Source organism: Thermobia domestica, chromosome 8, assembly GCF_964235325.1.
Source record: "Thermobia domestica chromosome 8, izTheDome1.hap1.1, whole genome shotgun sequence".
In the NCBI taxonomy this organism is placed as follows: Eukaryota; Metazoa; Arthropoda; class Insecta; order Zygentoma; family Lepismatidae; genus Thermobia; species Thermobia domestica.
In genome coordinates this window covers 160,294,783-160,320,552 of record NC_137461.1, presented here as the reverse complement: position 1 = coordinate 160,320,552, position 25,770 = coordinate 160,294,783, and the positions used below count along the sequence as shown (strand labels likewise).

The following is a 25,770-nucleotide window of genomic DNA, read 5'->3' as shown; positions in this document are numbered from 1 at the left end:
GCGACTGATCCCTATTCAGTCCGACATCACCTTTTTATGTTGAATTCTCTTATGACGAATTTGCTGTTCTCTCTTACCAAATTCTGTAGCTCATACATCTCTGTGCTGAAACCGCAGTTTCTGCATTTTCTCTCATTGACCAAAACTCCAGACAGTTTACGTCTGCGATTTTCACAATTTTACCTAATTTTGATAATGTGTAATTGTAAACACAAATTTATACAGAGTTTACATTTTTCTTGTTGCTTCAGTATTTGTTTATATTCTTGTGACACTTGCAGACTCGTGTCTGTTACTTAATGAAAACAACAATCATAAGCACTATGTAATCTGGTGTTATAATCTGTCTGTCTGCAACCTAATTAATTTTTCATTACAAGTTAATTTATAAACAATACTTCTCTTTTCCTCTTTTTAGCCAATTAATAAAAATGAATGAATTTTGATATTGAAAATCTTACTGAATTTTGGCGTACCGTGACAATATATATATATATAATATATATATATATATATTAAATCAATTGATCAGTGTTGACAAATTATGTTCCAGACTGCAATTATTATATTTGTATATATTAAAATTAAGTTACTTGAAATGAAATTTATTAGTTATTATTGAAATTTATTATTGAAATTTATTTATTAACAATCAGGAGTGTCATTTATTTATTTATGCCCCCTAAGCCTGAGATGTATAATGAAATACTAATGGAAAACGTTCATTAGTAGATAACATTACTCCAGAGTTCCAATTGAAACCAGAAATGTTACTCCAGAATATGTTTCAATTAAATTCAATTTCTTTAGTCATTACGCAACACCAAGGTTATGAAGGACGGAACGTGGGCCTTCAACCGCCACCGGCAGGTGTACAGACAATCATATAAGATCAACTTTCTCAGAATAAGCTGTTTTCCACCACACTGTCTCACTTTCCAGAGAGTTGGATTAGAGGATCACGCAACTATCCTGACATGACCAACTCAAATAATCTAAATTAAAAATATATCGAGTACTTAAGTCTTCCAAACATAAATAAATGAATAACCTACCCATTCTTTCTCAGTTTTATAAGTTTCTGTCGAAGGGGCATATATATCTGATATCTCGCTTATTGTTTAAGAACAGCGAGACAAAACTTTTTCCTATATAAATTTTATTTTTGTCATTATCTTTTCAATGATATATCAAATTACATACTTTATCATGTAAGATTTTCGGATAGCCACAGCAATAGGTTACACGGTGACACAAGCAGAGCACTCCATAAAAATATTGTTTTCAAAAAGATTGGAGACATCATCAAAAGGTTGTGTTGTTTTTCCCTCTCGCAATAATTTTTTATTGAAAATGGTTCGTCCTGGAACAGAGTTGTAGAAATATGTGCTGATGCAGCTCCAGCGATGTTAGCTTCTCAGTCTGGATTTATAAAGCTGGCAAAGAACAAAAATTCTACAGTTATGGGTTTGCACTACTTAATTCACACACAAGCCTTAGTTAAAAAAAAAAAAAAAAAAAAAAAAAAAAACTTTTTCAGAAAACCTGAAGTAGGCATTATCATTGGCTATTAAAGTTGTTAATTTTGTCAAGTCAAGTGCTCTGAATGCTCGCCTCTTTGAGATTTTGTGCTGTATCCATATTGAAGTTCGTTGATTAAGGAGTTTAAATACCACTTTTCATATCTCTCATATGTCTCAAATTTTTCGGTATTTCGAGGTAGGGCCATCTTATTATAACAGTTGCAAACCAATCCCTTTTTCCTCCTACCTTTCTCTTCCCCTTCTAAGGACATCCAGAAAATGCAGAAACAATTCTTTAACTGTTTTAAATGAAAAGTCTAAATAAAATAAATTATGTCTCTAAGCTTTAGGAATTTCGAGATATTGCTATATTATTTTAACAATTGCAGCATCCATCAATTTTCTTACCGCCTTTTTCACTTTCTGCTTTTCTCTTCCCTTCTAAGGGAAATATCTAAAAACGCTGAAACACATCTTTAATAACTTTAAATGAAAAGTCTAAATATCAAATTTCATGTCTCTAACCTTAAAGGATTTTGAGATATTTTCATTTTGTTATAACAATTGTAACCCCATTCCTTCCCCTTCTTCCATTCTAGGGAAAATGCCAAAAACCGACGAAACACGTGTATAATTATTTTAAATGGCAAGTCTATATACCAAATTTCATGTCTCTCTCTGCCTTCAGAGATTCGGAGATATGGAAATTTTAGTATAATTATTGCCAGCACCCTTTCCTTCTTTCCATATCGATTTTCTAAAAATCTCTCCTTAATGGTATCCCACATTACAAATCCCATGCACTGTTAAAATTTAAAGTTTCCAGGTTAAGAAATTTGACCTTTGAGTTGTTCAGTCATGTAGACCATACTGTGTCCAGTGGTGCGATGTGTCCGAGGTTCGATCTCAGCTCTTGGCAAGTGAGTTTAGTGACTGACAAGTTGTGTGCGCGAGTTTTCTCGGTATTCTGTTTCCTTCGGCTTTCTTTATTCAATCATTATCATCAATAGAGCCCGGATTTCCATACATAAACAAACCCCAAAATATTCATGCAAACATGCACGAAGAATACAGTATAAAAATATGCACTAAAATATGCATTTAAAAATTTAACATATGTACTGAAATATACACTAAGAAAATAAAATATCAGGTTCTTACAAAAATATCTTATCTTAACGATCTCTGTTGCAATGAACTACTAATATCTTCCTGAAGTTTTTTTTTTTTCTGTCAACTCTGTGTTTATCAGTAAGAAACGTTTTGTAGATCGAAAAGTTTCTTTCTACATCAGCTGAAGTAACTCGTACATGTGAAATACATGAAAGTCTTCCTGTGTTACATTCTCTTCCCATTCCATGTTTTCACCATTAAGTACACTTGTAATGGCACAGATTGTTTTGTACCCGGATTTTTCTTTTTTTTTTTTTTTGCCAAATACTTTGCAAAGTTTATCTGACGCTATTTTGGCAAGCTCATGAATTGTTTCACTGGACAAAGTCTGCGATAATTCGCCCAACAAGGAGAGTGAATGCTGCAAAGCCTTCTTACAGGATTCCAACTGTCTGACAACTTCAGATATTGCCGAGAAGTGGTTATGAATGTACTTAATTTTGTTCTCAATGCCACTTGTAGAGGAACATTTTTGAGATACATAAATAGCGGCTGCATCATCGGGACTTAGTGAATCTACGGCTGTCTTCATTGATTTTTAAGATATCTTTATAGTACTGCACAGCTTGCAGCCACGAGCTCTTCATTGGATGAGAAGGTACTGAAACATTTGTCGCAACTTCGCGAAAAATACGTAAGCGCGATGGAGCTTTCACAATAATTTATTTACATTTAATACTAGCGCGTCTACTGTTAGATATTAGCATTTGATTGTTTCACTTACGCAACGCTTTCTTCTATTATTCTGTACAACATTTTGTTCTACATTGCGTTTACAAACGGAGTCAGTTCACTTTAAATATAGTCTACTTTCATGTGATATACTCTCAAATATGCTAGTATGCAGCAATAAAATTCAGGAGTATGCAGTATCCTGCAAAGTTTACAAAATATGCAAACACATCGAAATTCACTCAAAATATGCACTTACATGCACCATTACATGCATCTCAAACGAATTCGTGCAAGTCCGTCGGAAGGAAGAAAACATTTTCCATACGTTCTTGCATGTTACTATAAACATGCATTTCACATACATGTTCATATAAATCCGGGCTGTAATCATCAACGTCTTCCTTAACCTCAGTGCATAATCATGGGACGCTAAACTAATAATAATAATAATAATAATAATAATAATAATAATAATAATAATAATAATAATAATAATAATAATAATAATAAGGATGACATTATAGTTTTATAACCAACATTACACACCTGATTCATAACAATAAATTTACTCTTCTGGTTAACTCTACGACTTGGTACCGTACTTCAGTGATTATGCATGTATCATTCAATTTTAAAATAGTTTTGAGTGTACCGTTTGTTCCGCTAGTCCGTGGAATATTTAATAACAATATTTAAATTTTGATTCTCACATAGGGTACTTTATTATTATTATTATTATTATTATTATTATTATTATTATTATTATTATTATTATTATTATTATTATTATTATTATTATTATTATTATTTGCTTTTTACTACCTACATGAATTACTTTTCTCTGTCTATCTATACTAATACAATACAATATCGTTTATGTGTGTCTGTTTGTCTCTCATCGGCTTTCCGCAGAGAAAGACGTGACCTAGAGCTATCAAATTTGGTAAGTTACTAGATCTAATTCTATATGAAGCACTTTCTTTTTTATTTCGCCACTGAAGACATTATAGAGGACTCGAAATTTATGCATAAAGGGAGATTAATAATTCCCGGGAAGCCGGATAAATCATAGTTTTCGGTGTCACTTAGACGAATAATAACACTCCCGAAGCCGTTCAAGTTATATTCTCTACCCATTATCATCGAGGGGGACGGAGAGAAAAACAGTACATCCAAAATCACCGATATTAGTATCGAATTTGCAAGCTGATTGGTGTTAGTCAAGATGACATTGAAGCCCAAGTTTAGGCAGAAAGGGGCATGTCAGTTGGCCCGGAAATAGACAGGTACAACCAGGCGCGGACCAAGGCAAAATTTTCACCCGGACAAAGTGACTTTCTGTCACTTTCTCCAAGTTCTAGCATATATTTTACATTTTATTCTAGTGATTTTAATATTTTAAACCCATTGTTCAAAGAGAAAAATTAATATTCAAATACATGACATATGTAGATATATTTAGTACTTAAAAAATGAATATGGTATCAGATATATTGTGTTTATATTATTATTATTATTATTATTATTATTATTATTATTATTATTATTATTATTATTATTATTATTATTATTATTATTTATGTATCGATATCTAACAACAAAAACAATATCGAACACCATTTATTAAATACTACTAATGCTGATATGATTAGTGCTATATAATCAATTGTTTTGTTATCAATAACATCAGTAGTAGTATTCAATACCACCCACTACCATAAATTCCACTATCTAACAATCTATTCTAATAACGTGAAATACCAATAAAGACACTTCACATATGTTGAATGTCTTTTACGCACAGCAATATAAACCACCCTTTTTAAGTAAGTCCTACTAGTTGAAGTCCATAGCATTCGTAAAACATATCTCATGAATTTGTACAAAAGCTGAACACTCTTACAAGACTAAAGCTTAATAACAGGTTTTATTAAGTATTAGAAATCCTCTGACTTTGATAAGTAAGTAGATCATATCAATGTCAATTTATGGAACTTTATGAGAAAGAGCGTCCATGTCTTTTTCTTTCATAAAAACTGAACCTTAAAATCTAGAATAATTTACTCAAATTAGTTTCCTAATTTTGCAACATTTAGCCTCAGGCGTGATAATTAATAGTGTAACAAAATTTAGAAACTAAATAAAAAGTTAAACTTTACTATTACTGAAAATTAACAACAAATTAAACAATTTTAAATATATTTGTTTTCAGCATTCACAACATTTAAAATATAATTTTCCGAGTCTTTTTTGTCTGCAAAATACCTAACAATGACATCTGTGTCAATGTCTTGAAGAATGTCGAACTCAATCGGCTCGGCATCATGGCGATCCCCACGAGGCGCTCCTGGCACATGGTAGATCTCAAATAATTTTTAATTAATTTTAATTTTGAGAATCTCCTTTCGCCTGAAGCCACGCTGACAAGAAGAGTGAGGGCAATTCTGAGTGTAATTGATACATTAGAGAAATTTTCAGTTAGCTGGTTACCAGGCCTGTAGCCAGCCCAAAAATGTAGGAGGGGCCCGGCTGAAGTTAGGGGGGGCCGATCCAACCATATTATAGGCTAGTTCATCACCATATTATAGTTATTTTGCCAGCCTACCGTGAAAATTTTAGAGGGGCCAGCCAAAATGTAGGGGGGTGGCCCCCCAGACCCCCCTGGATACGAGCCTGCTGGTTACTCCTCAAGTATTTTAATACTTCAAAGCAAGGCTGAATTTTTCTTTGTAACTTTGGGAGGGTGGGGGGCATTAAGATGTGTTTGGTTGCAAATAAGGGCCTAAGAAGGCATATATAAGGATTTTAAGACATTAAATTCAAATTATGCAAAATATTGTATATTCATAAAAAATATAACAATAAAAAATATTCAAAAAGTAATGGGGGGCCACATAAGCATTGGAAGGCCCGGGCCCCCACGTTCTCCAGGATCGGCGACCTTGCTTCCTTTTTTTTTTTTTTTTTTTTTTTTTTTTTTTTTTTTTTTAGCATTTTCATTTGGTAGTAGGAGAAGTAAAACCAATAGTTCCTGTTGAAGTTGGAAATCCTCAACATCACAATGCTCAGGTCAGCAAATTTCTTCATCAGGGAATCCTAGTCTTCCTTTTTTATCCTGTATAAAAACCCAAATAGGTCATGTTGTCAGGTCGAAATGAATGATTTGGCAAGAACTGAGCATAGCGATACAATAACAAATCCTAGACACTACTTTCAACAAAGGCCGACAGTTTGGCGCAGCGGCATCGTATCTAAGAAAACAAAAATAAGTGGTGCCTGTTAACCCTCCACTACCACTTTAAATGAGTAGCACATATAAACTCCAATAACATTCATTGCCTGGGAAAAGGTTACAAAGAAAATGGGCCGCTATAAACAATATTAAATCCCCCTCCACTCTCTCTTGTACATGCCATGTCTCCATTTGTCGATACAGTCCCCTACTAATATGAAACTCTCTTCTTCCATGGTGGAATGGAAAAAGATTATCTAATTGACGCTAGTTTACAACAATATATATATATATATATATATATATATATATATATATAAATCAGTAGAAAACACGTTATAAAATTTGCTTTTTGAGACTCGTTTTGGCACCCCCTGACTATTGCGCCTCGGATAGTTGCCCGGGTTGCCTGGCCCTTGGTACGCTCCTGGGTACAACCAGTGTTGAATTCAGACATTTTCGCCCGGGGGAAATGTTAACTCCTCTGGGAAGGGTTGTTTTTCTGTATTTTTGCAAGATAGCAGCACATTTAACAAGTCCATTCACATGCACATCTTATCTAATACTGAGATTAATTGCTAATAAATATTCAATGTGAGATTATCATTAAAAAAAATCAATCGTTTAATTTTATCTAAAACATTAAATAAAGACTGGCAAAAATATTTTAGACTAAACTTTAGCTGCTATTTACAGTAGCTACTTTTGTTATTATTTCCTATATTCAGTAGTTACTGTTTGTTACTAATCTAGAAGTTCCGTGTGCGTGGGTTTTCTCGGGGTTCTCCCGTTTCCTCCCACTTTCTTCATTCCACCATTTCATTCATTCCTCATCATCACCGTCTCCTTTAGCCTCGCCGGCATAACCGTGGGACGTAAAACTCAAGAATTTCATTTCATTTTCATTTTAATCTAGAAGTTTTTAAAAAGATTTAAATTAACTCAAATATTTTTTGAGTTAATTTAAATGTTTTTAGAAACTTCTGATTCTAAATCAAAAAATTCTTTCTCACACTTCTGATTCTAAATCAAGCATATTAGCCTTGGTTTCTTCACTGCATACACATCAATAGTTTAGTTTACGAAATCTTCAGTAGGATTAGTGCCGTGTCGTGGAAAATGAACGCTTGGGGCGAGCGTATACGACGGAATCCCCGTACATATGAGTGAGGTCGATAGACCACCTGCGAAAGGTGAGAAAATTTTAAAAAGTAAACCCTGCTTTTCCTTGATTTTGAGCACTTTTTATTATTTTTTTCTTTCATATTATATATGTGCACATACTCACACGTGTTTCATTCCTCTCTTTTTCTTCCCTTTTTTCTTTTCTTTTTCCCTCCCGAATTTTGCGCCCCTTACTTCGGCCTCCGGGGCCGTTGCTCCGCTTGCCCCTCCCTCATGGCAGAGGACTGAGCAGGATCTACATCACCTACAATAGCAATCTTTCACTTATATACTACTATTATATTGATAAATTCTATATAAATCTCTGACCCAGGAGGGATAACTGTTCCTCCCTGATCCGTCTAAATGACGCCCTCTGAATCTCACCCTTTAACTGAATTATTTTTAATTAAAGAAAGGTGTATTTACTTTAATAATCGTAAAACACATTTACGTCTGTTACTTCCGATGCGAGAAATGGGATTTAGGCGCTCAATTTCAAATAATGCAAGAACTGTACATTTTCAAGAACTGAAGTCTGCTGACATCAGAGATCATATGGAAAGATCTTCCCTATCTTTCCTTTCCTATCTCAATCTGTGCTAGTGCTACCTACTAATATATAATATAGGGCGAGACTATAGTACTTACTAAAATACAAACCTTTCTTCAACAGTTGACAATTTCAAGTTTTGCCAAACTCGCTCATAGCGTTGAGAAACACAGGTTTTATTGACTATTTGGTATTCTATCTTAGATGTTACATGTTTAATATTTATATAGACTGGGTCTGCGTCATTTATATGTATATTGAGAGATAGGATTTCGTCTGCACGTGCACGGAAAGAAAAGCAAATAATTGGGTGAAGTAATTTCTACATTTTGTGACTGAAATTCTGGGAGTTCTCGGGAAGGGGGGATTTTCTTCGGGGGGAGATTCCCCCCCGGGCTACCCCCTGAATTCATCCCTGAGTACAACGCCAAGGGAACTACTCTTCCTTATTTATTCACTTAACATATTTCTTTACTTTCAAATCTATCTATCTAATTGACGCCAAAAAGATAATAAATAAAAATGAAAATGACAATGTTGTGACTTATTAACTCTTCAAGAATAAGACTGATCTCGATCAAATTTTCAACATAAATGAGGTCTGGGATGATTTTGATAATTTCATTTTGATGGTGCAATTTGGGGAGGGGGAAATGTGTAAAAATGAGCGAAAATTAGTGATATTAGTGCCGAATCCATAGTTTTCGGGGTCGGTGAGATCAACAGTGACACTTCGATGCCGTTTCAGTCCCCATTAGTACTTCTAAGAGAAGATGGTACCATATAAAAATAATTGAAAATGACCGATATTAGTGTTAAATTCATATTTTTTGCGGTCTCTAAGTTGATTGGGGACAGTTTTGACACTTTTTATGTCCAACATGAAACGCATTCTCCCCGTGCGAAGAAGGATATTTAAGGTAATATGTATAAATCCAATGGCTCATTCACTGAGTCATTCATAAACAAATCTCTCTGTTATTAGCAGAGTTGGCGTGGGTCAATGAAAACTTGACCCACGACCCACTGACCCACCGTGACCCACGACCCACTGACCCACCATGACCCATGACACACCACCCACCGTGAAACACTGACCCACTGTGACCCACCAACCGTGACCCACTCTGACCCATCACCCACCGTGACCCACCACCCATCATGAACCACTCTCATCCACTTTGACCTACTCTGACTCACCAAAATCCATCGTCATCAACTCTGAACACGATTCACGGCCCCTTCTGAACTGACTAAAGAGTTTACACTTGTAATAAAACAAGACTGAAATTGTCACTAATCGGAGTTTGAATTTCTAGTCTATCGATCAAGCAACACTGTGTTACAATAACGGTGGATCTTACCTTTACGATATAATATGGTAAAGTGTTTGTCAGTGAGGAAATGGAAACAGTTTGAGGTGGGGGGAAATTAGTGTGTGCCTAAAATATACTTGTACTAAGAGAGTATTCTTGCAAGTGTTAATTTCTGAACGCATTCCACAAGAAACTTCTATTCGCAGGAAAATACCCCTGTACAATGTGGAAAAGGTTATGGTTTCTCAGTTCACAGTATTTTTCTCACAAAAGACTTGAAAAATCAATTGTTCATAGGGTATAAAGGTGCTCGGGTACCCTATGTGAGAGCATTTCCATAAAGCATGCTCATAATTGTAATTTATGTAATCACTAAAACACCACGTTAAATTTAAGTTACAAATATGCATAATTGCAATTATTATGAATATTTATTCAAAGTAGTTTACCTAATCCAAAGAAGAGACTTACTAAAAAATTAGGTACAAAGTTGAATAACACAAATAAGCCATTAGTAATACAAGTATACATTTTCCGTAACTCGTAATTTTCCACCTTAAAACAAATCTGAAATCGGATTTATTTCCTGTTGCTAACTTTTTGGCGGTAAATCATTCGCAGCGGAATGATGTCCATCCTTCAGCTAAAAAATAACTAGCTCGTCTACTTTGACCTTGTCTACCGGTGGGCGATTAACATTGATGAACAACAAGTTACACAATGTTTGAGCACTTAGTCTATTTCTAATATCAGTCATCTTTAAATTCATAAGGGAAAATCCCCGTTCGCACTCTGTCATGGAAATTGATAATACTTCTACCCGATTTCTGCAACTTCTCATCGACAATCTACTTGTTAGACTTAAGTGTGATAACGATTTTTCTTGGTCAGGTTTGAAATACTCAGCAAGAAGTTATCATCTCTCTATCACCATACAACATCTTTTCCATATCGACCATGTCAGTTGGCAATGTCGACCCATGTAGAACAGAAACTTCATTTACCACGCCTTTAATAGGGAACCTTGTGAATAAATTATCAATTAAAGCCTGATAAACTGATGATTCCTTATTTGTTTATAAATTTAATTTTTGTAATTACACATGGTTTGATATCATTACCAAGTTCCCTCCCCCGTCTAGAAAGCGAAAGGGAACGAGATTCTTGGAAAGTGTTCAGAGGTGAATGGGAATTTCCCTCCTTCTTCAACTTCAATTACCACGCTGCTGTTTGCCATGTGCCAAATTACGATGAATTTCAATTAAATTATCATAGTATAAATATTTCCTTGTTGAATTATCAATATTTTCAGTGGAAAAGAGGATGAAATTTCAAAGTTCCAAATCAAAGTAAGTAGACCAACGTAAAGGGAAAAAAAGTGTAAAATTTTCCATACAATTATGCGTACAATCCAAACTTCAAATTTCCGTGTAATTAAGCTTACAGTACAAATTTTATGCCTATTTTTCTCACAACTTTATGGGTTGATTGCCCTGTGCTGTAAGCGCTCCATATAATAAATATAAGCTTCAGCAATTATTATAGCAGAAAGCAATGGATATATGAAGCCAAGCACTGTATTTTTTGTTTCTGATTGTTTTTCTTAAATAACATCGATCGTTTTCGATCATTTTTACAAACCAACTCACTACCAATTTTCCATATATAGAAAGTTCCCCCCCCCCCTCCCACATAAAGGAGAATTTAAAAAAATGCTAGGACACATTCTATTTACTTTCAATAAATAGTTAATATACTGAATTTCAGCTCCGTAAGTAAAACAGCTTGCGAGATACTCAATTTTTTGTCACAAATATTCGGATTCCCACTACCGCCTTAGGATGTGTATTATAATGAAAGCGATATGATAGCATCCCAGGTGGATCACCGCGTAAATATATACCAAAAGTCATTTTATTTGATTTTGCAATTTGGCCGTGCTGATCAGGCACAAACAGTTACATTCAATTTTTATATAATAATTTGTATATTACAGTGATTCTAAAATGTGTTTTTACCAGCTTCTCTGAAAACTCACACGCTGTGTGTCTCGAAAGCCAAGTAGTAGGGCTAAAGTCCTATTGCTATTATTTCAATTACAAATATCAGTATCGAAAAGTGCCTGAAGTTCTTTTTCCACTTAGGTATACTCATCTCACAAAGGACGTATGCGAAACGTGACAGCTAGATATTTATAAAAATTGGTACCCTGACTAATCGTGGATCGCTAATCATCGTGGTGATAATCACTCTGTGCGGAAATGCCTTGTTTACCCGCTGTGTATAATACATATATACCAACCAGTGACCGGGTGAGGCTGTGCCGAGTTATGCCCTAAAAACGCCGGAAAAGCGCAGAAAATGAAAAATGTATGCGCGTAACCTGATAGCTACTTTAGGGAGATACGCGACCAATAATACATCAATAATGTCACATAAACAGTGTTGCCATCCCAACAGAAACTTATAGCTTTTGAAATAGAACGTAGATATATCATTTAATAGCATTAAAACAATTGGCATAAAACGGGAAAGAAAATAAGCAAAAAGTGGATTATCATTGTTGTCAAATAAGGGAGATATGAGGCTCTGAAGTTGAGAAATTATGGGAACCGTACAATGAAACGAACAAATGTATAACAACACGACTGCAGAAGGACCAAGTGTAGAGTAGAGAGTAAACCACAGCACGCACAGCATCCAGTGCCTACGGGCTTGATACGTCATGTTGAGTGGGCGGCTAGCTAGGGCTAGGGGTGTTCGATAAGGCTGAGGACCTATCGAACATCGGGACTGAAAATTTATCGAGTTGTCATCGGTTACTCGAAACCTTTCGAGTATTTGAAATTATCGAAGTTTCGGGTATTATCGACATTTCGAGTATTATCGAAGTTTCGGGTATTATCAAAAGTAGTGATGGACAGTTCGGTTCGCAGCCAAACTAGTCAAACAACCTTTTTTTATCTGATAAGTTATTGCAAAGGAAAGCGAGTAGAAAGGAAAGCGTGCACAAAGGGATTGCTTTTTCGTCCCCTTCACCCCCTCCACAGAAAGCGTTCGTTTTTCCCTGAATTTTATCTCTTGTTTGTTATTTGCTAACAGCTAGTGTATTAGTGTTGCCAGAGATACGGTCTTAAACGTAGTGTTGCCAGAGATACGGTCTTAAACGTACAAATATGGTAATTTGCTCTTCATACGATATAGTATACGCCCAACACCTCAACCATATTAATGACGCACGGTGTTGCTAAAATGTTATAGCAAAATTTTATTTTTAAGCCAAATGTATTATCTTCTGTCGTGTTTGCTTTCTCTTAATGGTTTTCTCTTTCACACATTGCCGCAATCAGATATGATGATGCTTTGGGCGCAAACTCCCCCTTTAGTCTTTCAGTAAAATAAAAGTTAGTCAAATCAGTGGTGACTTCTGGGTTGTTTAGGAGGAATATTTCCCCACAAACATATCTCTGATCATGTTCACCGTGGTTTACCAGTATTTTTGCTACTTCCACCCTCCGTGTATTCAAAATCTCCCGGGGTAGGATTACCATAATTTCTGGATATTTTTAAGAATGGTGTGTCTGTTTATTGAGAAGTTAAGAAAAGTCTAATCTTAACTTCCTAAAATGCTTATGCTCATTTTCTATACTTAAAATATATTTTTTATATTATTGTCTTAATTATTTTCCTGAGTAAAGTATTCTTGCGAAGAACACCTTATCGTTATTGATTTTTTCATAAATATCAGCACAAGACAGAATTGTAAGCCAAGCACTTGACCAAACACAGCGAAATTTCCCAGTCTTCCATTTTCCCTAAAATTTCGGGCATTAGTTAATCCCAGACAATTTTCCGAATCGGGCTTGAAGCTAGGACTATGATAAGACTACGCGGGGGAAACCTTGAAATCATCACTAAGTTTAATGAAGGTGAAAAACGGAAATAAATCTATTTCCCTCGACAGTGAATATTCAGTGTACCATATGTTCTATACAGTTGGTTTGTACATTATGATGAATCCACACACTAGCGGATCCAGAAGCGTCGTTTGGCGTCGTTAGATTGCTTCCTGGACGAATAATGTAGGTTTTAAAAACGTAAGAGTTTTGCATCAATTTAGAATAACGTGGTGCATTATTTTATACAGAGTGTTTCAAAACAACACCACCAACGTTTGGGTTGCCACATTACCAAATTTTAGCGGATACCACCAGATTTTCAGGTCTTATATTCGTCCCTCGCTTAATCATCTCTTAATCATGAAAAATCACCCGCTTTTTCGGATTGGAGAAAAATCTAAGACGACTTTGTTGATAAAGTGTTGTTATATTCAACGTAAACCGCTACATTTCTGTGTCAATCTCAATCGCGAATGGACAGATGACAGAAATAAGATGAACGCAAAAACTGTCAAATTATTACTACTGGTTTTGTACAACATAAAAGACGTATCATGCGTAGAATTTTATGATAAGATTTTCTGCCATCGAGATTTTTTAAAGGAAGTTAAAGGGAAAGAAAAATGTAAAAAAATTGGCATAATCATACACATTTTGGTTCAACCCATGAATACTAATGTATGATCTCATGGGTGCGTATTTCTTTGATAACATTCTATCCAGTTCAACTGAACACGTCTATGTTGTTACGTAATCTATATGTTCAACTAGTCTTTATATATTCAGAAATGATTGCAAATTGAACCTACGGATCCTTAGCATATTGTTTAGATTAGATTCATTATTAGTGTTTTTTCTTTTAAAATGTTTATACTGTATTTCATATATTGTGAAACTGTGGTATTTTCGTATGTTAGTATGATTTCAAGTAGAAATCTTTGAAAATGATCAGAAATTTTATAAGCGATGGACCAAGACTCCGAAATATGTTTTAGCTTTTTTACGATAAAAGTTTAGATTATTTTGTATTCCTTAGAGAGAAAACCGTATGAACAACATCTGCCATATATCGCTTGCTTTTTTTTTTTTTTTTTTTTTTTTTTTGAAAACTTGTCTTAGAGAAATCCTTATTAGAGATATTTTACTGTAATACTTATTTAATACTTACTTTACAATTCGAGACTCACATTTGTTGAACTTAATAAAACATTAAAGGCAAAAACTAAATTTTCTTTACTTTAGTTTTGTTAGAAAAGTACATTGGAAGTGTCACTTAACAAAGAAATCACTAAAAAAAAAGTCAGAAGGATCGTCAGTATTTCTAATACACAAATTCACATCAGTACTTACGGTTTAGAATCCCCCGCTTTTCTAATTTCAGAATATGGCAACCCTATCCTGAGACCAAGATAAAACAAAAAGTATAGACCAACCTGGGTGCACAAATGCTTCCTTTTGGAGTTATAGGATGCCGAAAACATGAATAAATGAACTTTATAGGTCCATAGCTCCAATACTATAGGATCTACCGTAGTCCGGTCAAGATTTTATTTAGGAACTAGTATGTGCCCTATCCAAATATCCAAGTTTCAGAATGATTCAAATATCCCATATGATCTTTTCGCTGACATTTTCACTTCAGTAACTTGAACACACTTTCCAGTACTGTTTCAGCTTGAATTAGTAGTATAACCTTGTTTCCCATAGAGAAATCTGATTACAACCGAAGTGCAATGTAATCGTAATCGGTTTTAAAGACATTGGCTTCTTGTTTCTTAAAAGAAAGAAACAATGATAAGTAGTCTATTGTATGCAGGACACAACAGGAGAGATAGGGTCTAATATTTCTTTCAACAACTGCAAAGCAAGTAACTGCACGACCATCTTTCTTTGAAAGTCTGTTTGCAACAATATACGAAGCAGCTAAAAGAACTCTTGAGGAAATAATGTTTTCTATTTTTCCTTAAGAAGTGATCGGAAGTTATTTTAATTTGATATGGAAATTGAATCAGAGCCATTGAAATGTAAGTCAGAGAATGTGTGTTTTTCTCCTTTCCCCTTCATCCCTTTTGTCCCTCCCTGGTTCGATCCCCGACCAAGTAAGTTTGTGGTGGACAACATCGTGTCCGTGGGTTTTCTCGGCGTACTCCCTTTCCTTCCACATTCCCATTCCACCAATTATTCCATCATCATTCACTTGCCTTAATCATACTTCTCCCTTAGCCTAACAGACATAATAGTAGGTCATTAAACTGGAAGATTTCACTTCATTTCATTTTCCTTTAGTCTTCGTTCTGTCATATGTAAAGTTCTCCCTTGTGCATAGCATCATGCCATGAGGGCATGTAGGAAGTGTGCCCTCAGTCGTAGATGAATGTGGTGTTGTCGGCACCACGCTTCGGCCGCATCCCCCCCTCCCAGGTACGCATTGAATCTGAGGTTGGTAATACCCAGAGCCGCACGGCATCTTATGCACAAAATCAAATATCGTAAAAGAGCAACAGATACATGACATATGCATTTAGACCAATCCTCTTTAAAATCGGATAATTCATTCGAAAGTTATCGTAGCTTTCACACGCCTACGCCCAAAGTAAGAACAAATATTTCAATTCGGAAAAAATCCCCTTGTGGTTTGGCAACCAAAACAATAGGTGTCTGGTGAAAGCAAAAGAGAGCATTTTAAAATGAGTTCCATCAAAATCGGACAATCCGTTCGAAAGTTATCGTCGGATGCCACATGCAAACAGACAGACAGGACGGCCTGTAATAGGGAGCTCCACACCCAAAATTCTCAAGGTTTGTTTCACGACAATCTCAAATACTCGAAGACATTCGAGCGTTGGAGAGTAAATTTTCGAAACGGAAGTTTGATAAGTCTTCAGGCTTATCTACTTTCCTTACCTCTACCTATATCAGCATCTATCTCTATACAGAACTTTAAATTAAACCCTCGAAATCATATTAAAATTATTTTTCTGCCTGCCCCGTTATTGGCGCAATCGGCAAAGTGACTATTAGTAGACTAATGGTGTCTTGGATTCAAATTCCATTCAGGTGATGCATGTTTTATTTTTCTCTTTCTCTCTTCTGACAGACTGCTTAAACCTTATACAGATCTGTGGGGAAAAACTTTTCCTTCACTTCATTGCTAAGGAGAGAAGTTTTAAAATAAACACTCTGCATATATGTAATACATATTATATACAACTATGATAACCTCGAATTCATTGTTTCTTCCGAACACTCCGATAATCCCGAACTTTTCAAAATATTCAAGCGACTCGACAAATGCGATCATATTGACATATTTCTGTATTCGCTGCTTTCAAACAATTCGAGACTCTCGAAGAGTTCGAGTGTCTCGAAGTTGTCTAATGTTTCTTACATTTCGAGTGCCTCGAACACTTCGAGAATCTCGAACATTTTGGGAGTCCCGAACATTTCAGGAGTCTCGAACATTTCAAGTCTCGAACATTTCGAGTGTCTCGAACATTTCGGGAGTCTCGATCATTTCGGGAGTCTTGAACATTTCGGGAGTCTCGAACATTTCGGGAGTCTCGATCATTTCGAGAGTCTCGATCATTTCGAGAGTCTCGAACATTTCGGGAGTCTCGAACATTTCGGGAGTCTCGAAAGTTCGATAATTCGATAAAATTAAAATTCTTTATCGATGAAACGGTTTTGAAATTTTATCGGATTGTTATCGATTATTCGATTATCGGAACAGCCCTAGCTAGGGCAAGAAATTACATATTTTGCCATATTATCTGTGGCTTGCTTTTCTGTTGCTTTTCTGTATTGCATTAAAATATTTTTCACCTGTACATTATTGGCAACCTGAATGTAGTATGTTTTATCTTCATCGTTGTTTCACATGCTAACTATACGTTTTCAATACTCTCGACAGACACCTATCACAGTTCATTAATCTTTGCGAATCGATTCTCACGTACTTTCTTGACACAGATTTGTTCCTTTCGTGCCACAGCTTTTCTGTACTCTTTTCAGGCGCTACGCCTTCGTTACTATGGTTTGGAAGGCATGCAGGATTTTATATTGTGTTGTAACCATAAGACACTTCGTTTTATAGCTCTCGGGAACGGTTCGAGATATCGATTCCACACAAATGCCACTGGAGTTGTTCGCTAAGGGAAGACTTGTTGTTCACGTTTCTGCATAATGCCTCATGGAACTTCTTTCTACGGCAACTCTACCATGTGCCCTTTTTGGGTGAATCCTGTATCAAGCCCGTTAGTCAATGGATGCTGTGCCTGCTATAGTTTACTCTCTACTGTACATTTGGTCCTTCTACAGTCTTCTTTTTGTTGTACATTGTTCATTTCTCTGTGCAGGCCCCATAATTTCTCAACTTCAGAGCCTCAACCTACCTTTTGCTTATTTTCTTTCACGTCTTATGCCAATTGTTTTAATGCTTTAAAACGGTATACGTTCTACCTGAAAAACTATAAGTTTGTATTGAGATGGCAGCACTGTTTGTGTGACATTACTGCCGCGTTCTTGGTTTCGCGTCCCGCTCAAGCAGATTACCTGCGTACATTTTTCATTTTCTGCATTTTTCTGGCGTTTCTGGAGTATAACTCGGCACAACCTCATCCGGTTATTAGTTGGTATAAGTATTACACGTATCGGGTAGAGGTCTACACGGGCCGGAATATTTAACCCGAGCCCGGCCCGGCCCGTGAATTACAATGTAAGTCCCGACCCGAGTCCGAAATATGCTTTACCATTTGGGTCCGAGCCCGGCCCAAGCTCGTGTGATAATCAAATGAGCCCGAAATACAGAAACTTAATAATTAACGCAAAACTGTATGTTTATTTACAGCAATTAGTGGTTTAATTTTGCAGTTGTGCTTTAAAAGTTCCCCAAAGCTAGGCCCGAAAAGACCCGGGAAATATGATTGTATTTTAAAAATTTACAGCCCGAGCCCAGGCTGGGCTCGAAGGTATATATGCTTTGTAGGCCCGACCCGTGCAGACCTCTAGTAACGGGTAAACGAGGCATTTCCGCCCCGAGTGATTATCACCACGATAATTAGCAATTCACAATTAGTCAGGGTATGAGTTTTGATAAATATCCAGCTGTTACAGTTTGCATACGTCCTTTGTCAGGTAAGTAAACAGAAAGAAATGAAAAAAAAAAAAAAGGAAAATGGAGGCCTTGAAAGTAAAACGTAGACAAATTCACCAGTATTCAGAAGATACTGTCCATAATGCAGAGAGTCGGTGGATCAGAGTGAGCCATGGTGAGTGGTGGGTTGCAGTGGGTCATAATGGGTGGTGGGTCTCAGTAGGTCACATGCTATTGACCCACGACCCAATGACCCACTCCATCTCTAGTATGAAACACTGTGACCTTGAACAATTACTATTACCAATATTAGGATTAATTGCATTTTATTTTCACTCACAAAGTTTTTATTTAAATCCCTATCTTCCGCACCAATTTATAAAATTCCGTCCATATGTCCCTACGGTTACCAGAAATGTCTAAATATTTCTAAGTTAAAGAAAGATACATATCCCTACAGTAGACAACACTTATATTCAATGTAGTTAGTTACCATACAGTGAGCCAGCTAAACTAACTTTTGGCAACCAATTAGTGATCAGCGCGCTGTTGTCAAACCTGCGATGAGTGTTTCAGAGGATGAGTGTTTTGTAATGATGAGGCACTCACTACGATTATTTAATACGTTATAACAATACATAAATACATGACATTAATTATAAAATTATCTTAGCATGGGTATTAGTGAAAAATCGTATTAATTGTTATTACGGGTAAAAGCGGATCTGAAAAGGTAGGGGTATGGTAGGTAGCGGCATGAGGTCGCGCCGTCCCCTTGCCTATCTTTGCCCATTGTAATTTTTAGGAACTGGAGGGACCCCATACATATTTTTTCAAGGTCGGAGGACGACATCTCCCCGCGTTACCCCTCACTTTTACCCTTAATTATTATAAATAAATATTAATAATGTAAGTATATTCTATTTGGTTCGGATGTTCATGTATTCACCATCTAGTTCATAATCTTTCAGAGTTTAATAACATTGTTTTACTAATATACCCACCTAAAGTTTTCTCTTTGGACTCACAAAAATTTGCTCACCACTGTTCTAGGATATATATTTTCACTGAAATTTGTTAGTAATTATGAAAACACGAAATAAATTCTTCAATATCCTGCTATTTTGAAAACTCAAATATATATAAAGCAGTTCGTACATTGTCAGAGCCGTAGCTAAAGGGGGGCAAGAAGAGCGGTCGCACCGGGCGCTGATAGTAAGGGGTGACGAACAAGCAAGCAAGAAAAAGCGCTTGAAGTGAGTAAATGACGAGTCATTCCAAAAACTTATTGGTGTCCTATTAAATCAATATGTTTGTCAGTTTGCAAACAAATAGATTTAAAAAGAAATTTGCTCGCTCCGCTTGCAATTCGAACTTTTCAATAAGAGTGATTGCAAGTTTTAACTTATTACTTAAAAAATGTATTGTATATGATTTTTTAATAACGATGTGATATACAAGGTAGGGTATAATAATATATTATAGTGTACGGAGGAGCGTTTTCAAAATAAGAAACGGTCCAAGTTTGAAATACGTGTTCGGCATTGCGATGGTGATGAATTTGCTTAGTTAATCATAATTTTTTACTCAATCAGATTAACCACGATGGTGAGAATGAAGATATGAAAATGAGAGTAGCGAAGAGACATGCAAGTTGCTGTTTGCGCAGGAACATTAACCAGTTGAGAATGCTCGAAGAGTATTGCCAGAACTAACTTAGAACGAATTATTTATTTCCGAAATTTATATGAAATTTAATGATTAATTTATTTGTTTAAATTCGATAGATAATACACTTCCATATTTGGAACCTGCGTATTAGGGGATCTATTGAATTAGCTATATAGAGCTGTCACATTTTTATCACCGTATATATACTGAAAATGCAGATATAACCAGTGGCCATCGGTTACTATTTGGTACCAAAATGTTCACAATCCTCTTAGGTACTGAACAACACCAGTATCATCTCACTATCACTTAAGGTTCCCGAGATATGGCTCCTTAAATCTACCGAAATCGGAACTTCTTCCAATATCTTGTAAACGGTAAGAGTGACGCAAAATATGTCATCACTTCTTTTAGGTAGTTTTTGATGCTCTATGGAATGGACGACTCAAAATTGAAAAAAAAAAAAAAAATGCAGATATCAGACACACATACATAGAGAATTCAGTAACAAACTATTTAAATTCGTTGAAAATGAAGGTAAACAAGGGGAATAATAACATTTTTGAAGTTGGAGCAGTTGTAGAATAGGAGCTTAAGGGTCATAACTTAACCCAGCGAATTTCGTCTTTTTCAAAGACGGATCACTATCAGTGATTTTTTTTTCATTCCATTGACATATGAAATGCTTCCAATTTGAAGGAATTTGTTATGATTTCTCCATCAACTACTTGTATCGCCAGGATATTTTTTCTCTGCATACCTATCTATCTAGTTGTGTATTGTTTTAATTATGTGGATACATAACACACCCATATATATATATTTATATATATATATATACAGGGTGGGCCATTTTAATTAATGAACGGAAATATCTGAAAATGATAAAACATAGAAGAAATGTTTCAAGCACACGTTATATATTGCTAAAAGGGAAAACCAATTCAGCCAAAAGTACCCCTCCCCGCCCCCAGTAAATGGGGGTAATGGGGGGTAACTTTGAAATGTCAAAGGGAACATGGGTCAGTAATACCTCGTTCGAAAGGTCTTGGAAAACTAAGTAACACTGTACCAAAAGATGTTTCATATTGTGCACCAGTTTCAAAATGGCCGCCATAATATGGTTCGGAAACTCCAGTACCCGTAGTGTGAAAACCATGGAAGGTAAATGAATGGAACAAAATTGAAATACGTAAATATTATAGGGCATATCGAACGGCGTGGTCCCTGTGATCCCAGTGGCCTCCCTAAAGGGGTCTTGGGGGCTAACTTCAAAATTTCAAATAGTAACATGAGTCGAGTGGTACCTCGTTCGATAAATCTTGCAAAATCTAACATATTGCAGGAGAAAACGATTGATGTGAAATGGCAGTGTTCTCAAAAGGCCGCCGAAACATAGTATCCGTGTCAGAGAAAAGGTTTAGTATCCGTAGTATGAAAGCGATTGGAGATAAATCAACAAAAGGAAAACTGGAGTAGCTAACTGACGTAAGGCACATCGAGAGGTGTTGTCGGGGTGACTCCAAGGGCCAACTGAAAGGTATCCGGGGCCAACTTGAAAATTTCAAATAGCAGCTTGAAGCGAGTAACATCACGTTACATAGACAAATTAATATCAAACAGCTTCTGTAAGAAAATTTTCGACATGAAGACACCGTTTTCAAAATGATCGCAAAGACATGGTGACTGTGTCTAAGAAAACGTCTAGTGCCCATAGTATGAATACGGTTAGACATAAATGAAAATAACGAAAATTAAATAGGAAAACCACGGAGGCGTTCCAAGGCTCGAGAATAATACAACAGAGATAAAAATATTAGAGTAAAATTGCCATAATGTATAGAGAGAAACCCAAGTCCTGCAAAATAATCTCTCCCTGCGCTCTGTATGTGAGTGGGGTGGAAAGTAAAGTGAAAGTTCAAACGAGAACTCTACTTTAATTCGTAAATTAAGGCTAACCTTACAAATAGGTATGGTGTGGTTGAAACATTTGTTTGTAAGGATGACGCTGTAGTGACTAAAAAAGGAGAAACTTTTATGCAATGCGTGCTAGTTATTCAGAAAGCATTTCGGGGATATACGTACACACCGTTTCGTCCCTCAAGCTCACAATATGACATGAATGCTAATAGTTAATCAAAATGTAACTGTAGCCATCCGCGTTAACTTAGTGCACCAATTCTCTATGCATGAAGTCTGCCTTCCAAACAGCATTGGGTAGGTCAAGCGTACGCCCGAACCGTTGTCCGGTCGGACATTGAAATTTTGAAGTTAGCCCACAAGACCCCTTCAGGGAGGCCACTGGGATCACAGGGATTACATCATTCGATATGCCCTATGATATTTACGTATTTCAATTTTGTTCCATTCATTTACCTTCCATGGTTTTCACACTACGGGTACTGGAGTTTCCGAACCATATTATGGCGGCCATTTTGAAACTGGTGCACAATATGAAACATCTTTTGGTACAGTGTTACTTAGTTTTCCAAGACCTTTCGAACGAGGTATTACTGACCCATGTTCCCTTTGACATTTCAAAGTTACCCCCCATTACCCCCATTTACTGGGGGCGGGGAGGGGTACTTTTGGCAGAATTGGTTTTCTTCCTTAGCAATATATAACGTGTACTTCAAAAATTTCTTCTATGTTTTATCATTTTTCAGATATTTCCGTGCATTAATTAAAATGGCTCACCCTGTATATATATATATATATATATATATATATGCGTTAGTGTATACCAGAAATAACTCCCTCGTGTGTATAGCATACGGGCCTTTGGGGTGGGAGGCCCAGGTTCGATTCTCAGCGGGAATTCATGTGGTCCAGATCCCACGTTAAGCTGTAGATCCACGTCTCATACAGCCTTGCTGCTGAACGGGACACTAAACTCAGATATCTAATCCAATCCAATAAAACGAGAATCAGATAGCCTATTATACTTATTTCAAAGTGAAATAGTGTTATGATTTCCATTGGTTATTCCTTGCAATTTGCAGTCACTTCGAATAAGCATACAGGTAATTTTATGAACTACAACTTGGGAAAATATGTGTATCTATTTTAACTAATTGGTTCATTATCCAATCATTTGTCTCTTTTTCTTATAAGCATTACTAAAATATTTATTTAAAACATAATGCAGGCAGAGAAACAAAGAAAAATTAATAAAAAGTACGATAAATAAAGTAATAAATAATAACTATTCTTGTATAATAACTGACTTTTTAAAGTCGGATTTTTTTTAAAAAAAAAAAGTAACTCTCGGTAAAAGAAATGTTTTAGAAAATAACACGCCTTGAAAATGAAACAAAACAAAGAAAACCACAAAACAAATATATATTTTTAATAATATTATGGAAAATTTCCTACTTTAAAATCAGACAAATACAATTAACATGAAACGGAAGAAGGAATAGGCATACTAGCTTCAATGAATCTGTAAGTATTGCAGCAGGTAAGAAATATGACAATTATTTGAGCTGACTTTCATAATTCTCTTCGTTGGCTTTTGCCCCTCGTAACTTACGTTACTCATTACAAACGGATACACAAAAGTTTCTCAAAGAAGTGTTACTCCACGTGGAGTTGATGAGAGTTTGACATTAGACACTGGAATCGTATTGGCTAAAAGCTCGAAGAATTTAGGGTTGTGGTTGTGAATCGAATAAAGAGCTTTGTTTATGTCTTTTGACGCCAACTAGAGACCCGATGACCGCGTGAGCAGGTAGGAAGAACTAAACTTCCTTATCCTTTCCTCCTGCTTTATTGTCAATCTTCGGTTTTCTTTAAAACTGGTATTCATAGACGGCACCTGTTGGTGAAGGTCATGTCCTTTTAGAAGAAAGAGCTACTACATGTGTTTGTCAAAATAATTTATTGGGGGGTAATCTTTGAGTAAGCACTGCTTGAACTCGCTGAATGATCACCCTGTCCCTTACTCGTACCTTTATATTACTGGCAACCCTGAAACCAACTTAAAAGACGGTATCCTTTTGGTACTATATCTGGTTCCACAAGAAGGAAAGAATAAAAGCGGATGTCAATATGATTTATTGGGGGGTAGTTTTTGGCTGCTCATCTTGTACCCCCCGGTAATGCATGGATAGCTTCAACCGTGGGCAGCACACCGGCATCCACCTAAAACATTTAAAAGATGCACTAGTCAGTTCATCTGTTGAGATTTCACTGTTTTCATTACATTGTAGAAAATGGTGATTCACACACAGGTGACGTTGAAAACAGCAGCAAAACTTTTATGGTTCTCTTTGCAATTGTGGGAAATTGGAAACCGTGCATAAATCCGAAAGGGTTGTACTGGAGGTCTATAAATATTGTTTTCATGTTAGAATGCCATGAGCAATCTCCCAATTTTTCTCACGTACAGATCAGTTCAGCTCTCTTTAAGTGTGTGTTCTGAATTGGTAATTATTTATCAATTTACAACAAAGTTTCTCTGTTAAAAATACATATTACGAACTTTTAATGTGTTCCAAAAACTTTATTTTATCTAAAAAATAATTTATTGGATCACAAGTGATAATTTGTATGTTAAAGTTATCAGTTTTAATCAATCACTAAGAAAAAGTCAAAATTATTCATATACAATTTCTTATGCTTTTCTGTAAGCTAAAAATTGATTGCGATCATCTAGCCCTTCTCCTTTGTGACCCAGTCTCAAGTGAGTTACGCCACGATACAGCTAGCAACGACTGAAGCAGCCACCCAACTCGAAAACCGTGGCTTTTAAACAGCGGTCGCGAGCTCTATTCAAATAATGTAATTTTATTCATAATACTCTATTTTATATATCATTTCCCTACATTTTACACAATAAAAACTACTTCTCGCTTCATCGCATTGAGATTTTCTCTATGGCGTAAAATTTATCTTTAAATTCTAAAATTTTGCCATACACCTCATGGGACTGGGTGGCATATCAGTGTGTTGCGACACACCTATTGGGAATCACTTCCTTGAATTTTGCGGTTACTCTCGTATCAAACCTGTCGCTTGCTGAATCATATACTCAGCCTGATATCAGGTCGGTAGCTCGTGTCTGATTACATATGTACTTCTATTGAAATGCAATCTGACATTGAGGGCAATACAAACTGAAATAAACTCAATTTGCTAATAGAAGCTAAAAGTGCATGTATGGTGACTATTGGAACACAATAACCCTTTATTTAACAAGATATTTTAATCTCCTGATGGAAAATAACTTACTAGTTCGAAGGCACTTTCTGGGTAAAACTTGCATGGCCTCAGAAATTGTATTAGGAAATTGTCGTCGTCTATGGGAATTTTCAGATTCTTCTCTTCTGTGAAAATAAAAACAAAGAATAAAATAGTAAAATAGTTAGCTTTATGCAGTGTAAGAATTCAGAAAAATGAGATTTATACATGAAACAACTTTCTACAAGTTAATGTATTAAGAAATTTGATAAGATCTTCGCACCCAATGAT

General features: G+C 35.8%; 1 protein-coding gene across 2 annotated transcripts in view; it reads right to left on the bottom strand.

Moving 5' to 3' along the window:
* The window catches only part of LOC145693317 (alpha-tocopherol transfer protein-like), a 105,041-nt gene that overhangs the window by 14,603 nt on the left and 64,668 nt on the right, over positions 1–25,770 (bottom strand). For both annotated transcript variants that reach the window (XM_081769196.1, XM_081769197.1), the window contains exon 3: positions 25,531–25,625. In XM_081769196.1, the coding sequence (XP_081625322.1) occupies positions 25,531–25,625 (95 nt within the window). The remainder of the gene's footprint in view (positions 1–25,530; positions 25,626–25,770) is intronic.